Below are 26,823 nucleotides of genomic sequence, written 5' to 3' on the forward strand. Positions count from 1 at the left end.
GCCAGCTGTACATCTGGATCGGGTTGCCTGAGGACCTCGGTCCTCACCTTGGCTCGAGGTGGACTCTTTTAGGTTGCTGCAGAACTCCCGAGGCCTGGGAACCTCTCCTAGGGGTTCGGACTGAGCTGGTCTGGGGGGTGGCCTGGCCCTTATGGCTTTAACTTGATCTTCTTAAGCCTCGTCTTCTTTACCTGCAAACGGGGCTAATGGTTGCTCTCCCCTGCCCTGGCGGTCACAAGAGTGAATGAGGAGATGGGCTTGGCTGGCGTGCCCGCATGTCTGTGTCCCTCTGGTTTTCTAGCCACGGGGAAATGGTTGGTCACACGCACCCAGGGCCCGCCCTGCTGTTATGTACTGGATACTTGCTCTGGGCGCCGAGTGAACAAGGTGGGGGGCGGGGGGGTGGACGGAAACCCCGTGTGTGGTGCCCACGCCAGTGCAGCTGGCTCCTGACGCGAGCACCACGTGTGGCACCAGGGGCGCGGAAGTTGGAGGGTTTTCTTGGTTCCTCGTTGCCACATCCAGTTGTGAATGTTCTTCAACAGCACTCCTTTTACCTCCGGGAGACTTTGTTGAATCCCGTTCGTAGCCGGTTTTAATCATCAAACCCTGGCTCCGTCTTTCCCTTGCCCCTGCCCTTGCCCCTGACCGGTCTCATCAGAAAACAGAGGTGCGTTTTCGTCTTCTGACCGAGCCCGAGCAAGTTAGTTCGCGTCCAGGGGCGTGTTGAGTCGGGGTGGGCAGCGGCGATTGGACTGTGGGTAGTAATCCAGTGTTTGTTGGAAGCAGCTTTCTGCTGATTCCAGGGGATCGAGACAGACAAAAAGAACGTGCTGCAGTAGGAACCGGGGGCGGGGGGGTGGGGGGTGGTTAGCAATCTCCATTCTGGACCCTTAACGGGGCAAAGAGCTTTCCGCCCATCGGGTGCTCAGTCATCGGCCATTGGCCATTAGTAACCCAATTCCTTCCCGTTCCTCCCCTCGTCCCCCCGCCCCCCGGGTTGGCTTACAACCATCCCTGACCTCCAAAACAGGTACCCACTGCCCCTCTCTGATCTCCAAATGCAAAGTCAGTACGCGCACTGCTGGAGCTCTGCTGTCTCCAACGGTTTTCTCGTGAACCCCCACATCCTCGCTGTCTGGGGGGGGCATAAAGCAGAGGACGACGTTGTGAGCCTCCGGCAGGTTTTCACCTTTGCTCCAGACTCAGCGACAAGCCTCGGAGGGGAGCCCTGCCCCCTTCTCTTAGGGAATTTCTGGTCCCAGGGACTCGGGAGTGTTCAGGCCTGGACTGTGGCCAGCTCCCCAGATCACAGAGGAGGGAGGGACTGAGGGAATGAAATCGGACGTGAGCAATGTCGTGGTTGCTGGTTTTTAATCTGGGAAATTCTACACCGAGTTTTCTTTCAAAAATTGTCAGCATCACTGGTCTGCCCGATTAATTTGCTAAGCCCTTCATTCAAGATGAACAGTCAGTGGGTTGTAGAAGGTGAGGGACAGGGTGGCAGGGCTGAAGCTGGGCGCTCAAAGGGACAGAGCAGGCTGGACAGAGCGCTGGGAAGCCAGTGACGTGTCGAAGTCTGCACTTTTAAAGATCACCTGCGCTTCTGTGTAGACGATGCGCTTGGGAAGCGTGTCAATCTCCTAGGCCTGCCGTGGCAAAGTGCCCCAAACGGGAAGGCTCCAAGCCACAGAAGGGTCCAGCATGGTGCCACGGGTAGTCCCCACACCGTAGCGCATACCTGAAAGTCGTTAAGGGAGTGAATCTTCCAAGTTCTCAGAACAAGGAAAACAATTCCGTAACTACGTGTGGTGACGGATGTTAACGAGACTCATTGTGGTGATCATTTTGCAGTCCGTACAAATATCAAATCATTCTGTTGTACACCTGCAGCTAATACAGTGGTGTTTGCCAATTATACCTCTATTAAAAAAAATTCTCCTTGAATGCAAATTCGCAACGAAAAATGGAATATATTCAGGGCGCCTCGGGGGTCAGTCAGTTAAATGTCCGACTCTCGATTTTGGCTCGGGTCATGATCTCACGGTTTGTGGGATCGAGCCCATGTCCGGCTCTGTGCTGACAATGCAGAGCCTGCTTGGGAGTCTCTCTCCCTTTCTCTCTGCCCCTGCCCTGCTCATATTCTCTCTCTCTCTCTCTCAAAATAAAGAAATAAACATTAACAAAAATAAATATTTTCAGGAAGGAATTATCTCCATGCAGGCTTCTTAGTTCTTTAGTAGCCTCTGCAGACACAAAGCCTCTGTATACCCAGATCATTTCCCACCAGTGATGCCACAGGTACTCATGCAGGCCAGCCTGAACAGTCCTGGTTCCACGTCCCCAGGCCCAGCACTGCCTGTCATATGATTTGTGCGTGGCCCTTGCAGCCAAATGCCTGCCTGCCACACAGCATTAGGTGGCCACTGCAGCCAGAGACAGCAGCCTCTAAGAAGTTTTCTCCCCGCCGCATTCTACAAGCATTACGTAAATCTTTTTTCAATGCTTTTTTTAAAAAGTTTATTTATTTATTTTGAGAGAGACAGAGACAGTGTGAGTAGAGGAGGGGCAGAGAGGGAGAGGGAGAGAGAGAATCCCAAGCAGGCCCCACACTGTCTGCACAGAGCCCGACGCAGGGCTCAAACTCACAAACTGGGAAGTCGTAACCTGAGCTGAAGTCAGACGCTTAACCGACTGAGCCACCCAGGCGCCCCACCGTTTTATATTTTTGCAAATCTCTTGTCCTAAAAGAAGACGGCCAGATTCTCCTCTCTGAGTCTGCAGTCTATTGTAAATGTTGTTTAGTTAAAAGAATGAAGAAATTCTGGCCTCGCACAGGTACGCACATGGAAAGGGAGGAATGTTTGAATAGCCTTCAATGGTTAATTGTGGATATCCTTCTTTGATATTACACCAAAACTTGACAAAGTGGTATTTTTTAACAACAGCTTCTCATGTGGAATCTGAACACATGTTAATACACTTGCCCTGCTCCATTACGTTAAAACCATGTCTCTCTTGCCTTTTGGCAAGAGCATGATTTTGGAGGTCATGCATTAATCATTAGGAAATCCTTTCGGCTCATTGAGTTATGCAGATCTTCCAAATGTTGACATATTTCATTCTACAAAATCAGAAAATCACATTCATTAATAGCTCTACTGGCATCATCAGAAAATTCTTCTAAGTATCGGGAAGCTGTCAAGCCCATTGTAGCAGACAGAAGTTTTCCAAAATTCTAATTTTTGCTTGAAAGCTTATGTTTGTTTTATCATTGGCAACATGACGCCATCCACTGTTTTCCTTGAAGTGATCGGCTGGCTTGTTTACTATCAAAGAGCTGTCCACCGAGGGCCCGATCCTGGACAACACGGTTTGTCAGTCGTTCTTTCAAGTAAAATGCTCTTCTATAAAAAAGTGGCCCGTTCACCTGGTACCTCCAACGATCACACACACACTTTCTTAATTTTTCTTTTTAATGTTTATTTGTTTTTAAGAGAGAGAGAAAGAGAGAGAGAGAACACAGCGGGTGGGGGGGGGGAGGGCAGAGAGAGAGAGAGGGAGACACAGAATCGGAAGCAGGCTCCAGGCTCCAAGCTGTCAGCACAGAGTCCGATATGGGGCTCGAATCCACGGACCACGAGATCATGACCTGAGCTGTAGTCGGACACTTAACCGACTGAGCCACCCAGACGCCCCTCACCAATTCATTCTTAAATGCAACAGGCTTCTCCCTTCTTCCTTTTTCTTCCTGCACACGCGTACCGATGAAGATACTGCGGGTGACGCTGGTGCCCTTGGCTTCCTCGGTGCCGAGGCCCCAGTGATTTGTCCCATCGGTGCAAACGTCATACAGTAAAACAGGCAAATGATACCCTAGAGTCACTAGGGAAGTGTGTGGCCCTGTGGACTCTGATGGGGATGAGGAGGGGAAGGGTTGACGCTAGGCAGGGAGAGACCAGGGGCCCTCGGGGAGGCTGACCGGAGCTGCAAGTGGGAGGCAGAAGAAGCAGCGAGGTTTGGAATTAAAAAAAGGATAAACATATGCCAGACCTGCCTGGGCCAGGTGCCACGCATGGAGGCTCACAACCTCTCAGATCAGGTCCCAATAGAAGGTCAGTGACAAAAGTCCTCGGAGGCTCCCCAGTCGGAACCCCTCTCACTCTTGAGAGCTTTGTACCTTCCCTCAATTAGCTCTAAAGCTTTGCTCACTCTCTCTTGTCTGCGAGATTCATTCTTTGACTCCGTGAGACAGGGACCAGCGTCTCCCCCACCTCCTGTAACAGGGTCAGGGACCCCGGTGTACCGCACTTTCAAAACTGCCACTCTGGAGAAAACTTCTCTATGCACATGGATGTTTACTACCACAGAATTTTTGGTTTTTTCTTGTTGTTGTTTTTGGTAATAACAAACAACCGAAAAAGTCTAAATGACCATCCCCAGAAGAATGAGTAAATAAATTGGCTCTGTTCATGCAATGACACGGTATATGGTAGTGACAGTGAGTGGATTAGGGCCATACATGTCAACACACACATGCTCGTTCAGCGTTGGTCCAGACATCCTCTACAGGGTCTGTCTTTTTTCGACAACCTCACTGCACGTGTGTGGGTTTTATTTTTATTTTGTGTGTGTGTATGTGTGGGGGGAGAGTTTGTTGAGATGTAAGTTATAAATAAATAATTCTCAATTGTAAATCATTATATAAACAAAAAGTACCAAGTTCTATTATCTTATTGATTATTATAAGATAGAGTCTAAAATTAAGGGGTAGGGGAGAAAAAAAGAACAGGAGAAAAGGCCCAGTTGGATCTCTCCAATTAACGTTTGGTATTTACGTGTGACATACCAAGACATCTCTGCTTGTCCGGAATAGACAGGGTGATCTCCCGAGTTACAGTTTTAGACGTCCCAGTATCAGTGATACTCTGTGTAAATCCTTTTGCATGGTTCCCCTATGGTTGCAGAGGAAACGTGGTAATTCTGAACTGAGATGATAAGAGAAAGAAATTATACTTATCAAAATGAAATAAAGTTCCTTTTCTTCCTTTTCTCATTCCAGAAGACTAGTGTGACTTCAGGCAGGTCCTGATAAGTGTATCCCCTACTAATTCATGCCATTTTTATTTTTAAGGTCAACAGCGTCAACAGCTTCCGACAAGAAAATGATGATCTCACTCAGCAAACAAAGGTGGGGTTTGGAGGTCACTTTCTTCCTAAGCCACGTGAGACCACACTTCACTCAGGGACTCTGTTGCAATGTTAAGGTTTTTAGTTCCTGGTCGATATTCAGTTTGCAGGAAATAAATTAGTAACTACATGTGGCCTTTTGGAATCTTCAGGGATTTCCAGAGAATTGCAGAAGATGCTTTTATGTCTGCTAGAATAAGAACAATCTGTGAACATCAGAAATCAGCCATCCAGTGCCAGCCCAGAGCTTTACCCACGCTATTTTCTTCTTTATGCAATTAAAATATATTGAACTTAACATTCTCTGGTATGTGAGCTTTGGACAGTCCAGGGATGCAGCCACACCCCCCAATCACCTTGTGCCACCTTATGAATATCTCCTTCCTGTCTTGTGATCAACTCATTTTCTAATTGAATACAGTTGACCCTTGAACAACATGGGTTTAAAGTGCATGGGTCTATTTACATGGAGATTTTTTTTAAATTTTTTTTAATGTTTATTTATTTTTGAGACAGAGAGAGACAGAGCATGAATGGGGGAGGGGCAGAGAGAGAGGGAGACACAGAATCGGAAGCAGGCTCCAGGCTCTGAGCCACCAGCCCAGAGCCCGACGCGGGTCTCGAACTCACGAACCGTGAGATCGTGACCTGAGCTGAAGTCGGATGCTCAACCGACTGAGCCACCCAGGCGCCCCTACATGGAGATTTTTTTTTTACAGGACAGTACTGTAAATGTAGTTTCTCTTTCTTATAATTTTCTTAATGACATTGTCTTTACTACGTACAGCATACAATACACAAAACATACAAAATATGTGTTCGTCGACTGTTCATGTAATCAGTAAGGCTTCTCTGGTCAATGGTAGGGTTGTTAGTAGTGAAGTTTTGGGGGGGTCAATAGTTACATGTGGATTTTTGGCTGCCCCAGGGGGCAGCACCCTAATCCCCACATTGTTCAAAAATCAACTGTAATTTTTTAAAAAGCTTCATGTTTGTGGACAAAAAAATTAATGTGGCTAGAAAGCAGCTTCGCTTATAATAAATAGATGGTTAAATTCCATCTGTGGTGTTTTGCCTGACAAGTCTCTGAGCCTGATACCTGAGTCTGAGTCTCTCTCTCTTCCTGTCTTTGTTAAAAGGGAGAGTAATAGACGAAGTGCCAGCCCAGAGCTTTATCCACACTATCAGCACCGAATGGAGATGTTGTCATCAACTCTTTCCTTTTGTTGTATATAATTTATTGTCAAGGTGGCTAACATACAGCGTGTTCAGTGTGCTCTTGGTTTTGGGGGTAGATTCCCACGATTTATCGCTTATATACAACACCCAGCTCATCCCCACAAGTGCCCTCCTCAATGCCCATCACCCATTTCCCCCCACCGCACCCCCCATCAACCCTCAGTTTGTTCTTCAACTATTTCCAAAAGACGGAAAGACAAATGGGGGAAATAACCTTCTCGTTCATTCAGCGACTGTTTGCGTGTCTGCCGTGGGACAGGGGTTGGCACATAGTAGGCAACGGTCTTCAACGTTATGTCTGCATAGCCCTTAAGACGATCTCACGATCCATGTAAAACCATCGGGTGGCCGGTGCCCCGCCGTCTAGGAACGACTCTGCAGCTGTGAGCAGAACAGTCACTTTTAACTCCTAAGCATCGGACGGAGGCTGTTGTGAGGACAAGAGAGATAATGCAAATGTAGTGCCTGCCACCTCGCCATCACCTCCTTATTGCCGGCATTGTAATTTCAGGGAGAGAGCCACCGGCCCCTACGGCGATCCAAGAGGAGGTGGGTTATTACCACCCTGGAACTGGAGGAGGAAGATCCAGGACCCTTTCCCAAACTTGTTGGTGAGGTAAGGAAGGCCCCCACCATCCTCTCTGATTGGCAGGCGGGTTAAGTCTTGAAAGGCTGTGTGCTAGGGGGGCCAGGTCAGTGATGGGAGGAACACCGGACTGGGTTCTAGAACCCACTGTGCCTCTACCTAACGGGGCGACTTCGGGCGAGTCCCTTCACGTGAGTGGGTGCTGAGAACGTCGGTCACATCTGGCAGCGGGCTGGTTAATTCCAGCCCACAGGCCTGCTGGATTCGGCCCAGGCAAAGTCTTTGGTAAAAAAAAAAAAAAAAAAAAAAAAAAAAAAGTATTCTTTAAAAATAAGGGGATTGTGGTTACCGGAGGTGGGAAGTGGGGACAAAAGGGAGATTAGAAAATAAATAAATAGAAAGTAAAAAGGTGGCAGCCAGGGCTGGCGGGAGGAGGTTCATAGAGACTGGCTGTCTAATGGGGACAGACAGGTGTCAGTCTGGTCACATGAAAAGCACTGTGGACCCAGATGGTGGTGGCGGCCTCCCCACCCGGAGCGCTTAGTACCGCCGGCATGCACACTCCGAGGTGATTAAGACTGTGAATTGTATGTTATGTGTATTTTCCCATAATAAAAAAAATGGGAAAGAATAGGAAGATTGTATTAGAAATTGTGTAATTTTAGAGGTGTTTTGAAAATTGGAAAATCTGACCACACGGAGCAACGACGAGGTGGGGCTCGTGTCACCCCCAGTCCCCACCGCTCCCTGCTGCCTCCCGCACTCTGAGGCCTAGCGCCGGCCCATGCGCCAAAGCGGTCACCTGACGGTGTCGCAATGCCGGAACATTTCCACCTGGCCCGTGTCATTCCCTCCCATGACAGTCCTGACCTGATGCACCTGTGCATTATGCACTGAGTCACTAAGTCCCTACAGCTCTGACATCCTATGGTTTCTCGAGAAACAAATGAAAACAATTTGTATTTTTTGCAGTGTTCATAAAGATAGTAGATGCTATATATATAAAAAAAAAAACCATACAGAAAGTTTTCAGGGCTCAGTGGTTAAAACTGTATCCTCATAAGAGTCAGGGGAACACAGTGGGCTCCTATTCCCGAGGTACCGTATCCCTAGTATAGGAGTTAGATACACTCGCTGCTCCCTGTCTGCCCAGTACAGGCCATGATGGCACCTCCATTATGGGGTTGTTTTAAAGATTAAATAGGCCGGGGCAAGTGAGGCATATAGTGACCTGGCTCACTCTATGGCCTTTCGAAATGTTAGGTTTATGAGTATTTCTCCTCTCTCCCTGAAGGGATCATCAATGTTAACAGATCGGTATGTATGCTTCCAGATTCTTCTCCATAGCCTCACTAATGTGAGTCTGTATTGAAAATGGGATTGCCATACGTATATTGTTCTGCAAGTTGCCTTTCTGGTTCAACAGTAAGGCACAGCCCCCTCCCTGGGGCAGGGCGTGTAAATCCTGAAAGATTGGGGGCCCGTGCCCTGTGAAGGGGGTACCGTTCTAGGGTTCTTTCCCTGGGGAGGGACGTGTGTGTTGTTCAGTCAGGTGCTTGCCTCAGAACCCAGGCTGCGATGCACCTGCTTGGGCCCCTAGCGTGGGACAGGCTGGACCCGAGGCTTCTGGGCCCCAATGCGCCTGGCATCTTAGCCTTGATATTCAATGCGCCTTGTGATTTATTCTCATTTTCTTTTCTCCCCCCCCCTCCCCTTTTTTTTTGGCCTTTTCAGCTGTTCAATGATATGTCTCAGAACACGTCATTAATGTATTTGATCCGTGGACCCGGTGTGGATGAGTATCCAGAGATTGGGCTGTTCTCTATAGAAGATCACAAGAACGGACAAGTGTACGTTCACCGCCCTGTGGATCGAGAGACAACGCCATCTTTCACGGTACCTAAAACTTGATATATTTTAAGCTTGGGTTTATTGTGAAGCTGCTGTGGGAATATTGTATTAGCTAGGCATTAGTGAAGCTGTCCACACGTCACGTCCTGGGAGACCGTATATTAGACACCATGGTGAGCTTTAAAACTATGCGTGGGCAGAGAGGTTGACTTTGTAATGTTCTTTTAAAGTTCTGGACTCAGAGGATTCATGGGAGCTGCTACGGATCTTCCTTCCAATGACTGGATTCCCAGCACTATCAGGATATCCGAAAGCACTTGGAGATAGGGCTATAGGATGTTTACAAAATGGGCTAATCTGATTTTTGATGAGTCACCGTTGAAATATGTGGGCAGGAGCTACAGGCAGAGTCCACAGTTATCTAACGACTGATGGATGAACAGTTGTACACCTGGCGACAGTTTCTCATCGTGAGCCCGCGTGTTTCTTATGATCTCATAACCCCAACACCATGGTCTACTATGAATCTGAAATCCAGGCTCTAAGCCAGGAAAGGAAATTGTAAAGTAAAATGCCCAAACCACATGGTGGTGTGTCACTTTACCAGCCTCACCTCACGGGGATAGAAGGACATTTTCGCCTTTGTTATGTTGTGACTTCTGCTGGACACTGAGCTTGTCTGCACATTAACTCCTTCAGGGTGGGAAAGAACAACGAAAGACGTAATTTAAATACCTTGTCTCCAATGATCTCAAACCATTTATATACATAATAGGATATTTGCCCTTAACTCATTGATAGGCTCTGAGTCTCTAATTTTTAAACAGGCAGAAATTCTCCCCAAACTCCAAAAGTCCTGCACAGAAGACTTTCCGGGTCTTCACTATTCATAGAAATCCTTGCCCCATCTAGGGAACGTGCAGTGTCTGTTAAAAAGAAGCAATATGGAGTGGTCATAGGGGGACCGTGGGGCAGCACCGTTAAATCTGGAATGAGCAAACAGGTCACCGAGGGATCTTGGGAAAATGCAGATTTTGTTTCCGCAAGTCAGCGTGGAGCATAGACTCTGTGTCTCCAAGAAGCTCCCAGGAGAGGGAAGCTTGGTCCGTGGCTTCTACCCGCTGAGCCCGGTGGGGGCGGGGGCTGGGGCGGCTCCGACAAATAGTGGGCGTGACTCCGTGCAGGGAGGAAACAAAACATTTAGTGCTGTGTTCTTGGTCTTGCTGTTGTGATTTGGTTGCTGTTGTTTGCCTTTAACGTCTTTGCTGACCTATCGAGGGTTGCGTTTCACAAGGTTTAACGTGGGACTTCGTGCCGGCAGCAGATGATGCCGAAGCCAAATCCGTAAGAGTGTTTCCTGACACGTGAGGCCCAGGTGGAATAGTTTGGCACGTCACAGGGAGGTCCCAGGGAACAATTCGAGCAAACGGGGAAGACGTGGGGACCTGAGCGGTGTCCCCTTGGGTCCTGCTCTATCAGGATTTCCGGGCCCTGTGCTTGGACCTGCCCGGCCAGATGGAGACCCAGCCCGCGCACAGCCGTCCTTTCACACTGAGTTCTGCGATCACTTGCTAGCTGGCCCCTCATTTGACTGTGAACTTGCATGAGGGAAGACTCAGGGTGGGGATTTGGAGGCGTGCCCCCACCCCGTGGCTCCCTGTCTCACGCCCTTGGTTCTCGGTCTCCTTGATACTTTTCATCGCCTGAAGCATATACCTGACACGTGTTTGGTTCTCTGTGAGTGGCCATTCTCCCCACTGGAGGCCCATTCTAAGAGGAGGGAGTGTCCTTTCCAGTGCCACTACCCCCCGGGTCAGGAATCGGGCTCTGCACATTGTAGGTTTTCATTTAACTATGTTGGATGAATGAATGAGCACAGTGGCATGTACTCTCTGCTTTGAGGGTGTTGTGGGTTGAGCTGTGTCTTCTAAAGAGAGGGGTTCGTGTCCTCCCCGTGGTACCTGTGAATATGACCTTATTTGGATATAGGGTCTTTGCAGGTGTCATCAGGTTAAGACGAGGTCATACTGGATCAGGGCGTATCCTGAGCCAGTGACTGGCCTCCTTATAAGGGGAGGGGAATTTGGACACCAAGAAGGACACAGGGGAGAAGCAGGAGACAGAGCCTGGGGTGATGCACCTGCAGGCCGAGGACACCGGGATTGGCGGCAGCCACCCGAAGCTGGGGGAGAGACCCGGAACAGAATTTCCCTAAGAGCCTCCCATGGAGGGAGCCATGCCTGCTGCCCCCGGGTGTGGTTCTGGTCTCCAGAAGGGCGAGACAACACATTTTGTCTTAAGGCGCCCAGTTTGGGGTAAGTTGTTGCAGCGGATGTAGGAGACTGGCACACAGGGGTCAACCTACTCGTTAGGGAGCCACAAGACAGGCCAATGAGAAGGGTTCCCAGCCGCAAAGAGTGGGACAAGCAAGTGTCACCGAAACACCACACAAGCCAGGCCTTCCAGGTCCACCACCTACTTCTGGGTCTTGGCTGTCCCCAAAGCTGGGGCGTGTTAGGCACGCAGTCAACCCGAGGAGGTGGCAAAGCCCCATTCCCGGCAGCGCTGCTGTGTTCTTGGGGGGCAGCGAGGGGTCACTGGAACCAGCCAGAGCATTTAAAAACCTGTGACTGGGAGCTGAGAGGAGGTTGAGGGGCTATCTTCTTGTTAATTCCGTAAACCTACAAGAGGGCGGTAACTGCGGCTGAGAATTGCTGGAAGATTTAAGACACAGCTGGAAAGGGGGGAAAAAACAGATTTTTTCTATATAGGAATCTCATCTGTTTATATCAAAATATGCACAATCCCATAGGCTACAGACACACTCAAGAAAATCATTCTTTTATTTCCTTGAAATAGTCATTTGTGGGTCTTGATCTCCACGCACCCATCTTTGCCTACTTAGAGCCCATGCACGTAAGTGATTTTGTCTCGTGTGTTCGGCGTTTAAGGTATTTCCGCGTGCTCACCAGTGACTAGAGTACGCATCTTGCACGTGCCATTTAAACAGCCATGTACTCCTCCGTCACGTCACTGCTCTATGGTGCGTCATCCAAGATCTAAATCTTAAGGCCATAACAAAAGGCTGAAAACCCTTCCCAAGTGCAGAAAATATCCATGACGCTTCCTCTCTCCATTGCAGCTCTGAGGCGCCAGAAACTCTTAGCATCTTGTCAAAGAATAAACAGTTATTTTGCCTCTCGGGCATCTTACAGAACTTACTGTCTCAGAAGTCGCTTTTAGGATGATACATGGAACATAAAATAATAAACATAAAACAAACACGCGGTTCTTAGTTTTAAGTGGAAGGGTTACAGGTGGCGCCGTTTCGGAGCCAGAAGTCCGCGTGATGCGGCAGCCAGCACAGTCATAAATTATGGAAGAGCATGTGGAAATGGTGTGTGAGAAGGCCAATTTGCTTGCTCAAAAATTTAAAAATGTATGTTGGATTCCCCGGGGCGGACTGGTTCAGTAGTCTTGTAGGGGAGAGGAGACAGCTAAGTAGGAGAGCCCACGCCCAGGCCACTTTGCAGGACACCTGGCGGGGCCACCATGGTGGATGCCGATGAGGAAGCAACGTGTCTGCAGAAAAGACGCCCAGGGAGGTACGTGCCTCGGAGACCTCGTGGGCTCTGGGAAAGGTGTGGAGAGACCATTGCCCGATGCTATCAAGGTGCTGAGACCCCTGTCTGGTGAAGCTGCCTGCTCTGGGCCCTGGGGGAGCCATGGAGGGGAGTGGTGAAGACCTGGCTGGCGGTGTAGTCTAGTCTACACCTTCTTGGAATGAACCTGGGCCGGGCTGAGTGTGGACAGCCGCAGAACCTCTCGGCGTCGCAGAGTGGAGCGCTGGGGATGCCTCCCTCTAGGGCTTCTCTGAGATAGAAAGGAGGTGATCTGTGTAAGAGCTCAGCCCCAGGCCTCCCTGAAGCTGCTTCTTCCAGAATAAAACCCGTGCTTGCTCAGCGTCCCCGAGCCGGGCTCCGTACCTACAACCGGCCAACCCTTGAGAAACCAATGTTCCCACAGCAGACGGTCTTCCGCCTTGAGAGGTCTTCCGGTCAATGTCCCCCTTCCCACTCCTTTTCCTGGGACTCTGAACTTCTCTCTCACCGCTGATTCTTTTCCCACAATTGATCAGCTTTCAACAGATCAAATCACTGTTTATCCTAGAGCAACAGAGATGCAGCAGCAAGTCTCATTAGACTTACTTTAAAATATATATATATATATGATAGGTATACGTTATATATATTTTTATATCTATCTGTATATGTATCTATACCTATATCTATATCTATCTATATATGGTGCTCACTTTCGCAGCACACAGGCTAAAATTGGAACGACACAGGGAAGGTTAGCGTGGCCCCTGTGTGAGGACAGAGGATGGCACACATATTTGTGAAGTGTTCCATATTTAGAAACATATAAATACATAATATATATGGTTGCCCACTTTTTATTTTATACGTAGGGGCTTTTTAAAATTAGTAGACCTTTTTTTTTTAGAGCGGTTTCAGGTTTACAGAAAAGTAGAGTGGGAAGTACAGAGCGCCTGTCTGCCCTTCATGCCCTCCCCACCCCACCCAGCTTCCTCTCTTATTAACATCGTGCGTGGGTGCTGAGTTTATGACAGGGGATGAGCCAATATGATACGTTATTATCAACGAAGCCTCTAGTCACCTTAGGCCTCACTTTCGGTGTTGCACCTTCTATGGGTTTGGACAAATGTGTAGTGACACGTATCCACCGCTACAGTATCGTACAGAGTATTTTCACTGCCCTAAAATTCCCCAGTGCTCCCCATACCCATCCATCCCTCCTTCCTGAGCCCTCGGCAACCTCTGATCCTTTTGCGATCTCCATACTCTGCCTTTTCCAGAACGTCGTATAGTTGGGATTACACAGTGGAGAGCCTGTTCAGATTGGCTCCTCTCACTTAGCAACGGCCACTGAAGATTCCTCCATACTCCATGCTTTTTTAGTGCTGAGTAATATTCCATTGTCTGCATGGACCACAGTCTGTTTATCCAATCACCTAGTGAAGGCCATCTTGGTTGCTTCAATGTTTGAGGACTATGATTAAGCTGCTATAGACATCGGTGTGCAGGTTTTGGGGTGGTCATAAATTTTCAACTCTTTTGCATAAATGCCAAGGAACATGATTGCTGGTTTGCACAGTAAGAGGATGTTTAGTTTTGTAAGAAACCACCAAAGGAATGAAGAATTCTTTGCCACCTGTACGTCTTCTCTGGAGAAAACGTGTCTGTTCAAAACTTTGCCTGTTTTTAACCTTTGAAATTCGATTTTAGCAAGGTCCCAGGAAATAAAGTTAATATATAAAAATCAATTATATTTCTGTATCCTGGCGATGAGTAGTTGGAAATCAATATTTTAAAAACCATATCATTTATAATATCACCAAAACAGACGAAGTGCTTAGGTATTCATCTAAAATCTGTGCACTATATGTTTCCTCAAAACTATAAAACACTGATGAAGGAAATCAAGGGAGGTCTAACTGAATGAAAAGACAGACTGAGTTTATGGATTGAAAGATGGAGTATTAAGGGGATAATTCTTTCCAAATGTATCTGTAAACTCTGCACAAGACTGATCAAAAGACTAGCAGAACTTTTCATACGTATCGACAAGCTGTGCCAAAATTTACATGGGGAGGCAAACCAGCTTTTGGTTCTCTTGGCTCTGTTTTGCTCTTTTGAACTTTATTGATATATCTTTATCATTTCCTTCTTTCTGTTTGAGTTTAATTTCCCAGGTTCTTAAGAAACCGAAGGGAGAGAAGCCTAAAGTATCAATCTGAGATCTTTTGAAAGCAAAGACTTCCCACTGCCTGTTTGGGGTGATGCACCCTCCTTATTCAAGCACAGAAGTAACAGCAGTAGCCTTTTGAGAACCCACCGCAGGTCAACAGCGGTGCCAATTACTTTCAACGTTCCTTTTCCCCAAAACTTTTAAGTGTCTGCTCTCCGCGACATTTCAGCAATACTGGTTAGCGTATGTATTTTTCATGACCGTGCTGACACGGCCGAGGCTTCTATGCAATCTGGCCACGTCTACCCGGGTAGAGAGACTGAGATTAGAAACTAATTGTAACTCATGGTGTACTTTTCCAGTCAGTGCATGGGTCTGTCCCACAATCTTTGTGCCAGCCCTGTGCTCGGTCCCTGGGGTCACATGGCGAAGGACAGCGACGTGATCCCTACCCTCAGAAACTTCCCGGCAAGTTCAGGAGCGGGGGCAAAACATACGAGTACACGAACAGTGATTTGAGCAGCAGCATCCAGAAAATGATCCTGCAAGGTTAATACAGTTCTCTGCTTCCTAGGTTTACTTTGATGTTCTGGATCGCCTATCAGGAAGAGTCATGGACAGTTCCCTGATTTTCAACATTAGGATCAGTGATGTGAACGATCACGCACCCCAGTTCCCTCAGAAGGAATTTAACATCAGCGTGAAGGAGAACCACGCTGCAGGTGTGTGCAGTGGGGCGTCCTCTCTGCTCTGCTCCATAAAGGTTTTTCCCGCTTTGATTCTGAGGGGGTGCTTGATCCTCAGGGAGACGGTTTACTGTTCACATCCTGAAGGTTGCCCTGGGTTCCAGCGAAATGCTTGGAGGTTTGTAAGCCTCATTTTGAATTGGCAATAAAATGATATGGAAATCGTGTCTGTCGGAAAAGCCGATAGGTAAAGACCAGTCTAAAATAAGCCAGGGGCGCCTGGGTGGCTCAGTCGGTTAAGCGGCCGACTTCCGCTCAGGTCACCATCTCACGGTCCATGATTTCGAGACTCGCGTCGGGCTCTGTGCCGACAGCTCAGAGCCTGGAGCCTGCTTCGGATTCTGTGTCTCCCTCTCTCTCTGACCCTCCCCTGCTCATGCTCTCTCTCTCTGTCTCAAAAATGGATAAACGTTAAAAATATTAAAAATAAAATAAAATAAGCCAAATGCAACGAGGGAGAATGCCGAGCTGAATGGCGGGCTCCCGGATAGTCTCTGTATTTTCTCGCCTGTAAAATGGCAATGAGATGCCATCCAAAGTTTCTGAGCTACAGATTCTGTGAGTCTTTAACTCCAAACCACTCATACTAGAGTGTGCATCTATTTTAATAACAGAAAAGCATGATTTACTGCACAAAATAGTCTTTAGAGAACTCAGAAAATTCCAAGAAATTAAGACTGAAATAGAAAGCATATTTACTACTTCTAGAGATAAGTATCATTAATGTTTTCGTTTGTATTCTTTTCAGTATTTTTCTTTGCATTTTACATATGTGTGCATGTAAACACACTGTATGTTATATTTACCTATGTGTATATATTCCCGGATTTTTACATATAAGCACAAATGCAAATATGTATATATACATACATTTTTCATCTTTATCATAGTGCAAAATGTAAATGGGTGTATATTAAATATTTACAAATGTACGGGTGTATTTTTTTTACATGGGTAGATTTATGAATTTTCTCTTCTAAAAGTGCAATTCTGCTGTTTGTAAACTAACTGTTCTCCTACAGCATATCCTATTGTGTAATACTTTATTTCATGGATGTGTTTTTACAGTAACTAACCTCCTATTGTTAGACATGTATGTTTTGTCCCCACTTCATGTTATTTTCACAAAATACGCTTCCGTGAATGTTTTTGAGCTAAATCTGCATCCCATTCAAGCGTCGTTTACTTGGCATAAATGCAGAGAACGACGGCGCACGACATTTAAGTATTCTTCTCCAGTCACCTCCCAGCACATCCCAGGGGGCCTGGCTGCTGTCCGTCTTGGATTACTAAGTGCTTGCTTGTGTCGATAGGTTTCCTGTCCACGTGTCCCTTCCTTTTGTCTACTTCCTGTTGGCGTGCCTGTCGTTTTTCTCCTTGATTTTAACCTTCTTATTCTATATGAAGAATGTTTATGTCTGCCCTATATACGTTTTCCTGGCTTATCATTTCTCTTTAAGTTTTGTCTGCGGTTTTTTTTGTTTTTGCCACACATTTAAAAATCTGTCTGATCTATCAACTCAGGCCTTCCTGTCTCCTGCGCTAGCAATCGTGATGAGAAAGTTCTTATGACTATTTAAATATTCCTCTTTATTTTTTATAGTATGTCTGTAGTTTGATTTTATAAATATTTAATCCATTCTGGTGTATGCCTCCATGCCATTTAGCAAAAGGATCGTCATTCTACTGGGTCGATAGGCTGCCTTTGGTCAATAGTAACCGTTAAAACAATTCTTTCCAGGTCAACCTATTTTCCGGATGTTGACAGTTGATTTGGATCAAGAAAATACTCCAAATTCTGAAGTCCTTTATTTCCTTATTTCTCAAACGCCAATACTGAAAGAAAGTGGCTTCCATATCGACCGTATCAGTGGAGAAATACAACTCTCAGGATGCTTAGATTATGAGGTTATGTGGATTTTATTATTTTAAAAAAATGAAATGTGTTCTCTATCTCTGAGCCCCAGACTTAGGATTTATGTTTGCAGCAGAAAACCCTCTGTGGCTAGGCTTGCTATTGAGATCGTTAGAATGGATTATTTTTTTTTCTAATTTTTTTTTTTACTTTTATTTATTTTTGAGAGACAGAGAGAGACAGAGCGTGAGCAGGGGAAGGGCAAAGAGAGAGGGAGACACAGAATTGGAAGCAGGCTCCAGGCTCCAAGCGGTCAGCACAGAGCTCGACATGGGGCTTGAACTCACGAACCGTGAGATCATGACCTGAGCCGAAGTCGGATGCTTCACCGACTGAGCCACCCAAACGCCCCTATGGTGGATTGTTTTTTTAATGCTTCCCTTTGCTTCATTTGAAGGGCTTGACTGTTCATTTCCTCCCCACACAGACGGCTCCTCGGTTTACACTGCTAGTCAGTGCGAGGGATTTTGGAGAACCACCACTGTCATCCACGGCCACGGTTCACATCAACGTGGAAGAAGGCAACAACCACATGCCCACGTTTACCCAGGAGAACGTAAGGCACCCAGGCTTGCCCCGAATGCCCAGTCCGTACAGAAACAGCCTCAAGTGCTAGGCTCAGTGTTGCTGAGGGGATTGGCCATACCCCCAAAGATACATGTCATTCTCCAAAATAACTTAAACCAGAAAGAACACGCCAGCCATGCTGATACAGAATCCCTCAATAATAGACTGGGGAGCTTACTTTTATTTTTTATTTTTTATTTTTTTTTACTATTTTGGGCTAGATCCTGTGCTCAGAACTTTTACATGCATGCTTTCATTTTCAATTGCTGGGACTAGCACGCGATTCCCATTTGACAGATGAGGACACTGAGGCACAGAGAAGATAGAGAATCCGTGCTCACTGTCCACGAGATTTCTCAATTCCACACTGTGGACGTGGGATGGCAAATTCGTTGTTGTAGGGTCAGGGGAGGCCGCCCAGTGCACTGCCCAATGCTTAGTAGCATCTCCGACCGCTACCCACTAGATGCCAATGGACCTCCCAATTGTGACACCCAAACATGTCTGCAGACATTGCCCAATATTCCCCGGGCAGGGGGGGCAAGTTCGTGAGAATCTAGACCTGAGCGTTTAACCAACATCCAGAGCTCTAGAATAGGGAAGATGAGCAGGTGGGTTCTGGCTTTGCCTTTCTCAGCTCATCTGATTTATAGACTGACATGGGATTTCACATGCTACACATCCCCATGCTTGAAGAAAGCGCTGGAACCCACTGTTCCAGACCATTTGGAAATGCCACGCCATTTGAGATCTGCAAGATTGCTGAAAACACTCAGGATCTGTCCCCTATTTTGTATTTTGTGCTCTTCTATATGAATTTTTCTGAGAAAAATATCCACTTTACTTCTTTCTCCTGACCCCTCTCAGTGAGAACTTTCTGGAAGACCTAGAGAGATCCCCAACCCAGCACCCCTCCCTCCCACCCCCCAACCCAACACACCCACCCACACCCACACCCACACCCACACACACACCCACACACACACACACACACACACATACACACTCTCTTAATCATCAGCTCCCTGGGGATGGAGTTTTGCCAATCCCGTTCACAGCACCTAAGATAGAATCTGGCACATCATAACCTTTGTTGAATAAATAAATGCTACAAACAATTATTTGAGAAAGTATTATTAAAAAAATTTTTTTTAATTGTCTAGATAAGAGGAGCCCGGCCTGCTCAGTCAGTAGAACGTAAGACTCTTGATCTTGGGGTTGTACGTTCAAGCCCCATGTTGGGTGTAGAGATTACTTAAAAATAAAATCTTTGAAAGGAAATAGAATAGACCAAAGCTGAAATGTTTTCAGATGAAAACACCTCAGCAAACAGTATAAAATAACTGAAAAAAAATACTTACTATGTTTCAACCTTATTTCAAAATCTTTCTCTGGTTTAGTAAAAAGCTCTGCTCTGAAGTAAGGGTGGGGAAAATACACCCAGTTTCGATATATTTGTTAAAGAGAAATTATCTTGTCACCTGAGTATTGAATAACAAGTTCGAGATCTACATATGTTAGAAAAATGATTGCCTTAATCTAAGTAACCGTAAGAGTTCCATCTTAGGAGAAGAGCTAGGATTTTTTTTTTTTAGCAGCACAAACTAGGATGTATATTACTATTTTAAATATTCTTAGAAAAATAGTGCATTGAGTTGGATTTAAGAGTACTTTCAAAGTCATTCAGCTGTCAGGGCGCCTGGGTGGTTCAGTCGGTTGGGCGTCCGACTTTGGCTCAGATCATGATCTCACCGTTGGTGGGTTCGAGCCCCGCGTCGGGCTCTGTGCTGACTTGGAGCCTGGAGCCCGCTTCGGATTCTGTGTCTCCCTCTCTCTGTGCCCCTCCCCACCAGCACTCTGTCTCTCTCTCTCTCTCAAAAATAAATAAATAAAAAAATTAAAAAAAAAAGCCATTCAGCTGTAGACACAAGTCACGGGGGAAAGGGACAGAGGAAGGACCTGGGTGTGCTGGGTCAGGCAGAGTTTCAAATCACTTGAGGTTAAGTTCAATAGCAAGAGAAATAAATACCCGTGTTAGATCAAACTCAACGCACTATTTTCCTAAGAATCTTTAATATCCATGTTGTGCATTTCTTTCCTTGCTTTCTTCTTCTTGCTTTTGTCTCCGTGACACGGAAATGACGATGGCCGCTCCCAGTATAAGATTCAGATTTCTGAAGGCCGCGCCAGCTGGGGCGTGTTGCGTCTCGTGGTCCAAGATGCTGACTTACCATTTACCTCAGCTTGGAGGGTCAAGTTTAACATATCGCAAGGCGACGAAGAAGGACGTTTTGACATTCTGACTGACCCCGAGACCAATGAAGGGATTTTAAATGTTATCAAGGTAAAGCCATCAGGGGATGTGCACCTACCAGTGGCCACGGGAGTCCCGATAGCGAGATGCCTGTCGTGTGCCAAGCACATGAGGTGTGGCATGTCGTGTGTCCCCGTGGCGCCCAGTGAGGAGGGCAGGCTGTGTCATGACCCCCTGCTGCCGTGGGCCCTCGGCCCTTTGGACTTCGTGGCTCCTCTCACCAAAATATTATCAATACTACAAGTTAGCTTTTTGAGATGGTGTTAAGTACGTCAACATTTAATTTTCTTATTGTTTGAGACAAAATTTAATAGATCTATATGGGCCCTAAAACGTTTTTTTTTTTTCTGATATGATAAAAATATTTAAAACATTTTCTCTAATCCTGGGAGTCTGTTTTTTTTTTTTTTCTTCTGAGTTGAAAAGACATTAGAACATTTGCACGGACCCCTGAAAGTATCGTGGGCCCCTGGCACTTTGCTGCTGTGCCTAATGAGGAGCTGGCCCTGCAGGAAAGTATATTATCTTCTCATTTGACTGATGAGGAAACCAAAGCCCAGAGAGGTCGGGTTGTTTTCACAAAGTCTCACAGCTGGAGTAGGGGTTCCGACTGAGGCAGTCTGACTTTATTGCTTTTAGTCTTACTCTCACCTAGAGCCTGGAGTGACCAGTGCCTCTGGGTCCGGGCAGGTGAGTCAGCCTGGGGGTCAGGTTCACAGACAGCCCTGAGTCGGTAGGTCTGGGGTGGGGCCTGAGCTTCTGTCTATCGGAGGCACAAGCTCCCGGGTGATGCCCCTGGACCCTCCCACGCTGTGAATAGCAAGGCTCTGGGGGACTCTATCTCAGACGCCTGGGATTGAATATTTCAAATACTCCTGGCTTTTCAATCCTTTTAAGGCAGTGAGTGCCCTGAGTAACAGCGATCATTAGTATCTGTATTTCCTTAAGCTCCCCCCCCCTTTTTATAGCAGAGTCGCCACATTAATGTTTCATTAGGTTATGGTTTTTGTTGCATTTTTCATTCCCCTCTGATGGATGGTGGCTCTTTTCAACCAGGAGAGGGGGAGGAAAAAAAAAAAAAAGAACTCCATAAATGACTTGAAAATGAGCTGGCAACGGTCTTTTGATCACTACCAGAGGCACTGTGAATAATAAATGAAGCGCAAAAGCCACGCGCTCGGGGTGTGCGTGTGCGTGACAGTGGGCACGGGGCTTTCTCCGGCCAGAGAAGCAGCAGCAGGTGCTAACGGGATCCTCTCTCTGGGACTTGCAGCCATTGGATTATGAAACTCACCCCGTGTGGCGCCTTGTCATCACGGTGGAGAACGAGGAGACCCTCTTCTCCTGTGAGGGGGGCCGGCTTCGGGAGCCCAGGAAGGCAGCGGCGAGCGCCACTGTGAGTGTGCAGGTGACCGACGTCAACGACCCCCCGGCCTTTCACCCCAGGAGCTTTGTCGTCAGTGAAGTCGATGGCGCCGGGCCCGGAATTCAATTGGGAATATTTAACGCTACAGATCCGGACAGAGCCGCCGGCCGGATAAGGTGAGAAGAGGGGGCCGGGAAGAGTGGTCGTTTAAACAGAATTAGTCACACCGAGGGCGCTGCCGTTGGGCAGCTGGTGAGGTGGACTCAAGACACCAGGAGGCCCGCTGGCCTGGGTTCAATGCCACCTTCCTTCCATAGCTTTCTCTGCGCCCCCCTCCCCAGGTGGGGTTCACCTGCTCATTTTCCTTTGCACTTAGCATACATCGCTTTTATACGGGTTTTCTTGTATTAAAATAATTTGTTGGGCATTTCGATCTCCCTTTTTACTAAAGGTTGTAAACTGGCAACAGAAGGGGTTGTTTTTTTAAATTGTGGTAAAATATATCTAACACAAAGTTTACCATTTTAACCATTTTTTTGTTCGGTTATTATTTATTTATTGAGAGAGAGAGAGAGGTGGGGAGGGGCAGAGAGAGAGGGAGAGAGAATTCCAAGCAGCGCGGAGCCCCATGCAGGGCTCAATCCCACAAATTGTGAGATCGTGACCTGAGCTGAAACCAAGAGTCAGAACCTTAACCAACTGAGCCACCCAGGAGGCCTCTTTTTTTCTTTTTAAAGTTTATGTATTTATTTTTGAGAGAGAGAGAGAGAGAGAGAGGGATTCCTAAGCAGGCTCCACACTGTCAGCATAAGTATGACTTGGGGCTCAAACTCATGAACTGTGAGCTCGTGACCTGAGCCAAAATCAGGGGAGTTAGATGCTTAACCGACTGAGCCACCTAGGTGTCCCCCATTTTAACCATTTTTAAGTTCAGTGACATTAAATACATTCACACTGTTGTGCAACTGTCCCCGCTGTCCATCCCCAGAACGTGTTGATCTTATAAAACTGAGACTCTGTCCCCATGAAACAAGAACCTCCCTCCCCCCGTCTCTGCCCCTCTCTCAGACACTGGCGACCAGCACGCTACTTTCCATCTCTACGGGTTTGACTGTTCTAGGAACCTCACAGAAGTGGAATCATCCAGTGTTTGTCTTCTGGCAGCTTATGTCGCTGACCATACTGTCCTCCAGGTGCGTCCACACGGTAGCACGTTGCAGACCTTCCTTCCTTTTCAAGGCCGAGTAATATTCCCTTGTCTGCATAGACTACACTGTGCTCATCCATTCATCTGTGGGTGTGCACTTGAGTTGCTCAGTGTTTTGCTTTTACAAATAAAGTTGCCAGAATCCCTAGGAAGATGGCGGAGTCAGAAGTAGCAGGAATCTGCCTCCCCACCGACAAGGGCGCTAGAAGAATCTGTCTCATGTACCTGTTTTGGAACTCTGGATTCTGTTGAAGGGCTGCAACTCCCAGGGAAAGGCTTGGGTGGTAAACCGAGGTTAATTTTGGTCAATTATAGCTCTTAGCACGTGTTCCTGGAACAGCCAAGTGTGCAGCTTGCAGGAGCCAGAGTGGGCACAAAAACCTCTGGCCTCCAAATGTCAGGGATCCGTGCTTTGCTCACTGATTGCTGCTTTCAGTCCCAGAGGTACAGACAAAGAGGCAGGTGGCCATTGTTTCTGGTCCCCCACCCTCATTGCTACAAATCCCTTCCCTCCTTCAGGGGATTTGAAGGTCCAATGCCTTTATTTTCCCCTCTTCATTTTTTGCCTTTTCCTGTTTCAGGAGCCAGACATTAAAGGCCAGGATAGTCAACATGAAGCACAGATAGGAGAAACGTTAGAAAGGGACCACGCACACCCAAGGAAAGGCTCAGGGAAAAGGCGTGAGAGGGCCTGAGGTTGAGAGGCTGGGCCTCAGCACAGAGACAGCCTGTGACAGTCAGACAAACAAACGAAAATAAAATAAAATAAAAACAATAAGGAAAATCAGAAAACCCTGGGAAGGGGCAGAATTTGATTTCCAGAATCATCACATTATTAGATGCAAATGTCCGGTGCTCGAGGAAAAAAAAAAATCACAAGGCACATAAACAAACAGGAAACTAAGGCCCATTCAAAGGGAAGAAAATAGATCAACAGAAACTGTTCCCGAAAAATATCTGATGGCAGATGGGTTGGCCAAAGACTTCAAAACCGCTATCTTAAAAACGCTCCAAGAGATAAGGAAGCTGTGGAGGAAGTCCAAAGACGTGTAACAAGGACACAGAAAACATAACAGGAAACGAGAAAGGTGATGAGGGACTTACTGTAAGAATTACTTTACACATGTACAGATTCTACTCCTTAATCAGAAGACAGAGATCGACAGCATGTATAAAAACATATGGTCCAGGGGCGCCTGGGTGGCTCAGTTGGTTGAATCAAGAGTCGGACTCTTGATTTTGGCTCAGGTCATGCTCCCAGGGTTGTGGGATCAAGCCCCAAGTTGGGCTCTGTGCTGACAGCATGGAGACTCCTTGGGATGCTCTCTCTCACTCTCTCTCTGCCCCTCCCCCACTTGCACATGCTATCATGCTCATGCACTCTCTCTCTCCCTCTCAAAATAAATAAATCACTTAAAAAAAAAATGTGGTCCCACTAGATGCCGTCTATAGGAAACTCACATGAAGATCCAAATACACAAACAGGTCACCTGATACCATACACAAAAATTAACTCAAAGTGGATCAGGACCTAAATGTAAGACCAAAATCAATAAACGCTCTTAGAGGAAGCATAGGAGAAAAGCTTCATGACCTTGATTTGGGAATGATTTTTTGGATGTGACACCAAAAACACAGATAACAAAGGAAAAAAAGAGTCAGATTGGACTTCATGAAAATCAGAACATCCTGTGCATTAAAAAACACTATTCATGGAGTAAAAAACTGACCACAGGATGGGAGAAAGTCCTTGCAAGTCCTATATCTGATAAGGGATTAATATCCAGAATATACAGAGAACTCCTATAACTCAGCAACAGAAAACCAAGAACAAACAAGTCCCAAAGTGGACAGGACTTGAATAGACATTTCTCCAAAAAAGATCTACAAATGGCCAGTCGGCACGTGAAGAGATACGCAACATCGCCAATCATGTGAGAAATGCGATTCAAAACCACAATGAGACCCCACCCCACGCCCATTAGGATGACTTCTATCAAAAAGCCAGAAAACAAGTGTTGGCAAAGATGAGGAGAAATTGGAACCTTTGTGCACAGTTGGTGACAATAGAAGTCGGTGCAGCCACTGCACAAAACAGGATGGTGGTTCTTCAAAAAATTCAAAGTAGACACCATGTGACCCATAATTCCACTTCTGGCTATATGCTCCCAGAATTCAAAGCAGGACCTCGAAAAGATATTTGTACACCCACACTCAAAGCTCCATTATTCACTATAGCTAAAATGCCAAGGAAGACCAAGTGCTCACTGACGGGTCAGTGGAGAAGCAAAACGGGGTATATATATATAATGGGATGTTATTCAGCCTTAAAAAGGAAGGAAATTCTGTAATATGCTACGACACGGATGAATGAATTTGTCGACCTTACGCTCTGTGAAATATGCCAGACACAAAAGGACAAATTCTATTTGAGCTCACTTACAATTTCCCACATTACTTGCGATAGAATCTGTGTCTGCAGTGATATATTTTGATTTGCCTTTTGATGTAACTTTTTACTTTTTAAAATCGTGTGTGTTTCCTTCTACAAGGTATAAACTGGTTCGTGACCCGGCAAGTTGGGTCACAGTAGATGAACTCTCAGGAACAGTCACCACCAGGAAGCAAATTGACCGAGAATCTCCTTACGTAAATGATAGCTTTTACATAATCATTGCTCACGCTATTGACGATGGTAAGTGTTGACCCAAAATTAGGCGGGAAAGTGTGTTTCCTGGCTTCCTGAGGGAAAATAATTCTAGTGACAGTCTTTCAGCCCAACCTGGAAAACTGTACATCTTTTTATCACTATGCAGCTACTGGAACCTATTTTTTTTTAATGTTTATTTATTTTTGAGAGAGAGACAGAGTGTAAGCAGGGGAGGGGAAGAGAGAGAGGGAGACACAGAATTGGAAGCAGGCTCCGGGCTCCGAGCTGTCCGCACAGAGCCTGATGCGGGGCTCCAACTCATGAACCGTGAGATCATGACCTGAGCTGAAGTCGGACGCTTAACCAACTGAGCCACCCAGGCGCACCCTCCTTTATTTTTTTTAATACTGGCAACTATTTTTGATGATAATGTTTGAAATGGCAGACTCGAGGCAAATGCCATGGGAAGAGGGGCAGTATTCATTCAGAAGATGATTGAGCCGATGAGGAAGCCACCATTGGACCCAGTGTCTGTTCCATCTAGACATAAAGCAGCTTTTTAGCTCTTTCTCAAAGCCGGTGGTGGGTGATAAATACTTAGCACAGGGTCTCTGTACTGGGAATGGCTTATAAGCTCTGACAAGTGTGACCGTATGGGACAAATTTGTCGTAAACCTGGTCGGGCAGTTCTGTGAGCCTGTTCCAACACTACTGTCTCTGATCTCCCATGGCTGAACTTTTAAACCTGCTGAAACCAGGGCGCCTGGGTGGCTCAGTCGGTTGAGCGTCTGACTTCAGCTCAGGTCACGATCTCACACTCTGTGAGTTCGAGCCCCGTGTCAGGCTCTGTGCTGACAGCTCAGAGCCTGGAGCCTGCTCAGGATTCCGTGTCTCCCTCCCTCTCTGCCGCTCCCCTGATCATGCTCTCTCTCTGTCTCAAAAATAAATAAAAACATTAAAAAAATTTTTTAAAAAACCTGCAGAAACCAAAGTTGAATAAATCACAACTTTCAAGTAACTTTAGTTAATTGCCTTGAAGGAAATCTGTGAATTCAAACCCAGGTTTTAAGGGAAATGTAGGTGTATATCCCATTTGCACGATTAACGAGTAGAATGTTGGTTAGGTTAGGAAGATATTAAATCTGTGTTCCCAATCGTTTTTTTTTTTTTTAATTCATTTTGAGTGGGAGGGGGTGTGGAAAGAGAATCCCAAGCAGGCTCCACGCTGTCAGTGCAGAGCCTCATGTGGGGCTCGATCCCACAAACCGTGAGATCATCGACTGAGCTGAGATCGGGAGACAGATGCTTAACTGACTGAGCCCCTCCCCCGCCCCCGGGCATCCCCCAATCAGTCTTAAGTGAGGAGAAAGAAAGGGGGTCCATCTTCCAGGGATCTGAAGAAATGATGTAGTGGGGT

At 46.7% G+C, this 26,823-nt stretch overlaps 1 protein-coding gene and 1 pseudogene across 2 annotated transcripts in view; both read left to right on the forward strand.

Annotated features, from left to right (window-relative positions):
* Positions 1-26,823, forward strand: part of CDH26 (cadherin 26) — a 41,878-nt gene that overhangs the window by 984 nt on the left and 14,071 nt on the right. For both annotated transcript variants that reach the window (XM_078443885.2, XM_060621463.3), the window contains exons 2-10: positions 5,135-5,191; positions 6,941-7,045; positions 8,750-8,911; positions 15,216-15,363; positions 17,129-17,295; positions 17,730-17,858; positions 20,028-20,213; positions 21,457-21,725; positions 25,309-25,451. In XM_078443885.2, the coding sequence (XP_078300011.1) occupies positions 5,135-5,191; positions 6,941-7,045; positions 8,750-8,911; positions 15,216-15,363; positions 17,129-17,295; positions 17,730-17,858; positions 20,028-20,213; positions 21,457-21,725; positions 25,309-25,451 (1,366 nt within the window). The remainder of the gene's footprint in view (positions 1-5,134; positions 5,192-6,940; positions 7,046-8,749; positions 8,912-15,215; positions 15,364-17,128; positions 17,296-17,729; positions 17,859-20,027; positions 20,214-21,456; positions 21,726-25,308; positions 25,452-26,823) is intronic.
* Positions 13,174-13,287, forward strand: LOC132672643 (U6 spliceosomal RNA; annotated as a pseudogene).

Source organism: Panthera onca, chromosome A3 (assembly GCF_046562875.1).
Source record: "Panthera onca isolate mPanOnc1 chromosome A3, mPanOnc1 haplotype 2, whole genome shotgun sequence".
In the NCBI taxonomy this organism is placed as follows: domain Eukaryota; kingdom Metazoa; phylum Chordata; class Mammalia; order Carnivora; family Felidae; genus Panthera; species Panthera onca.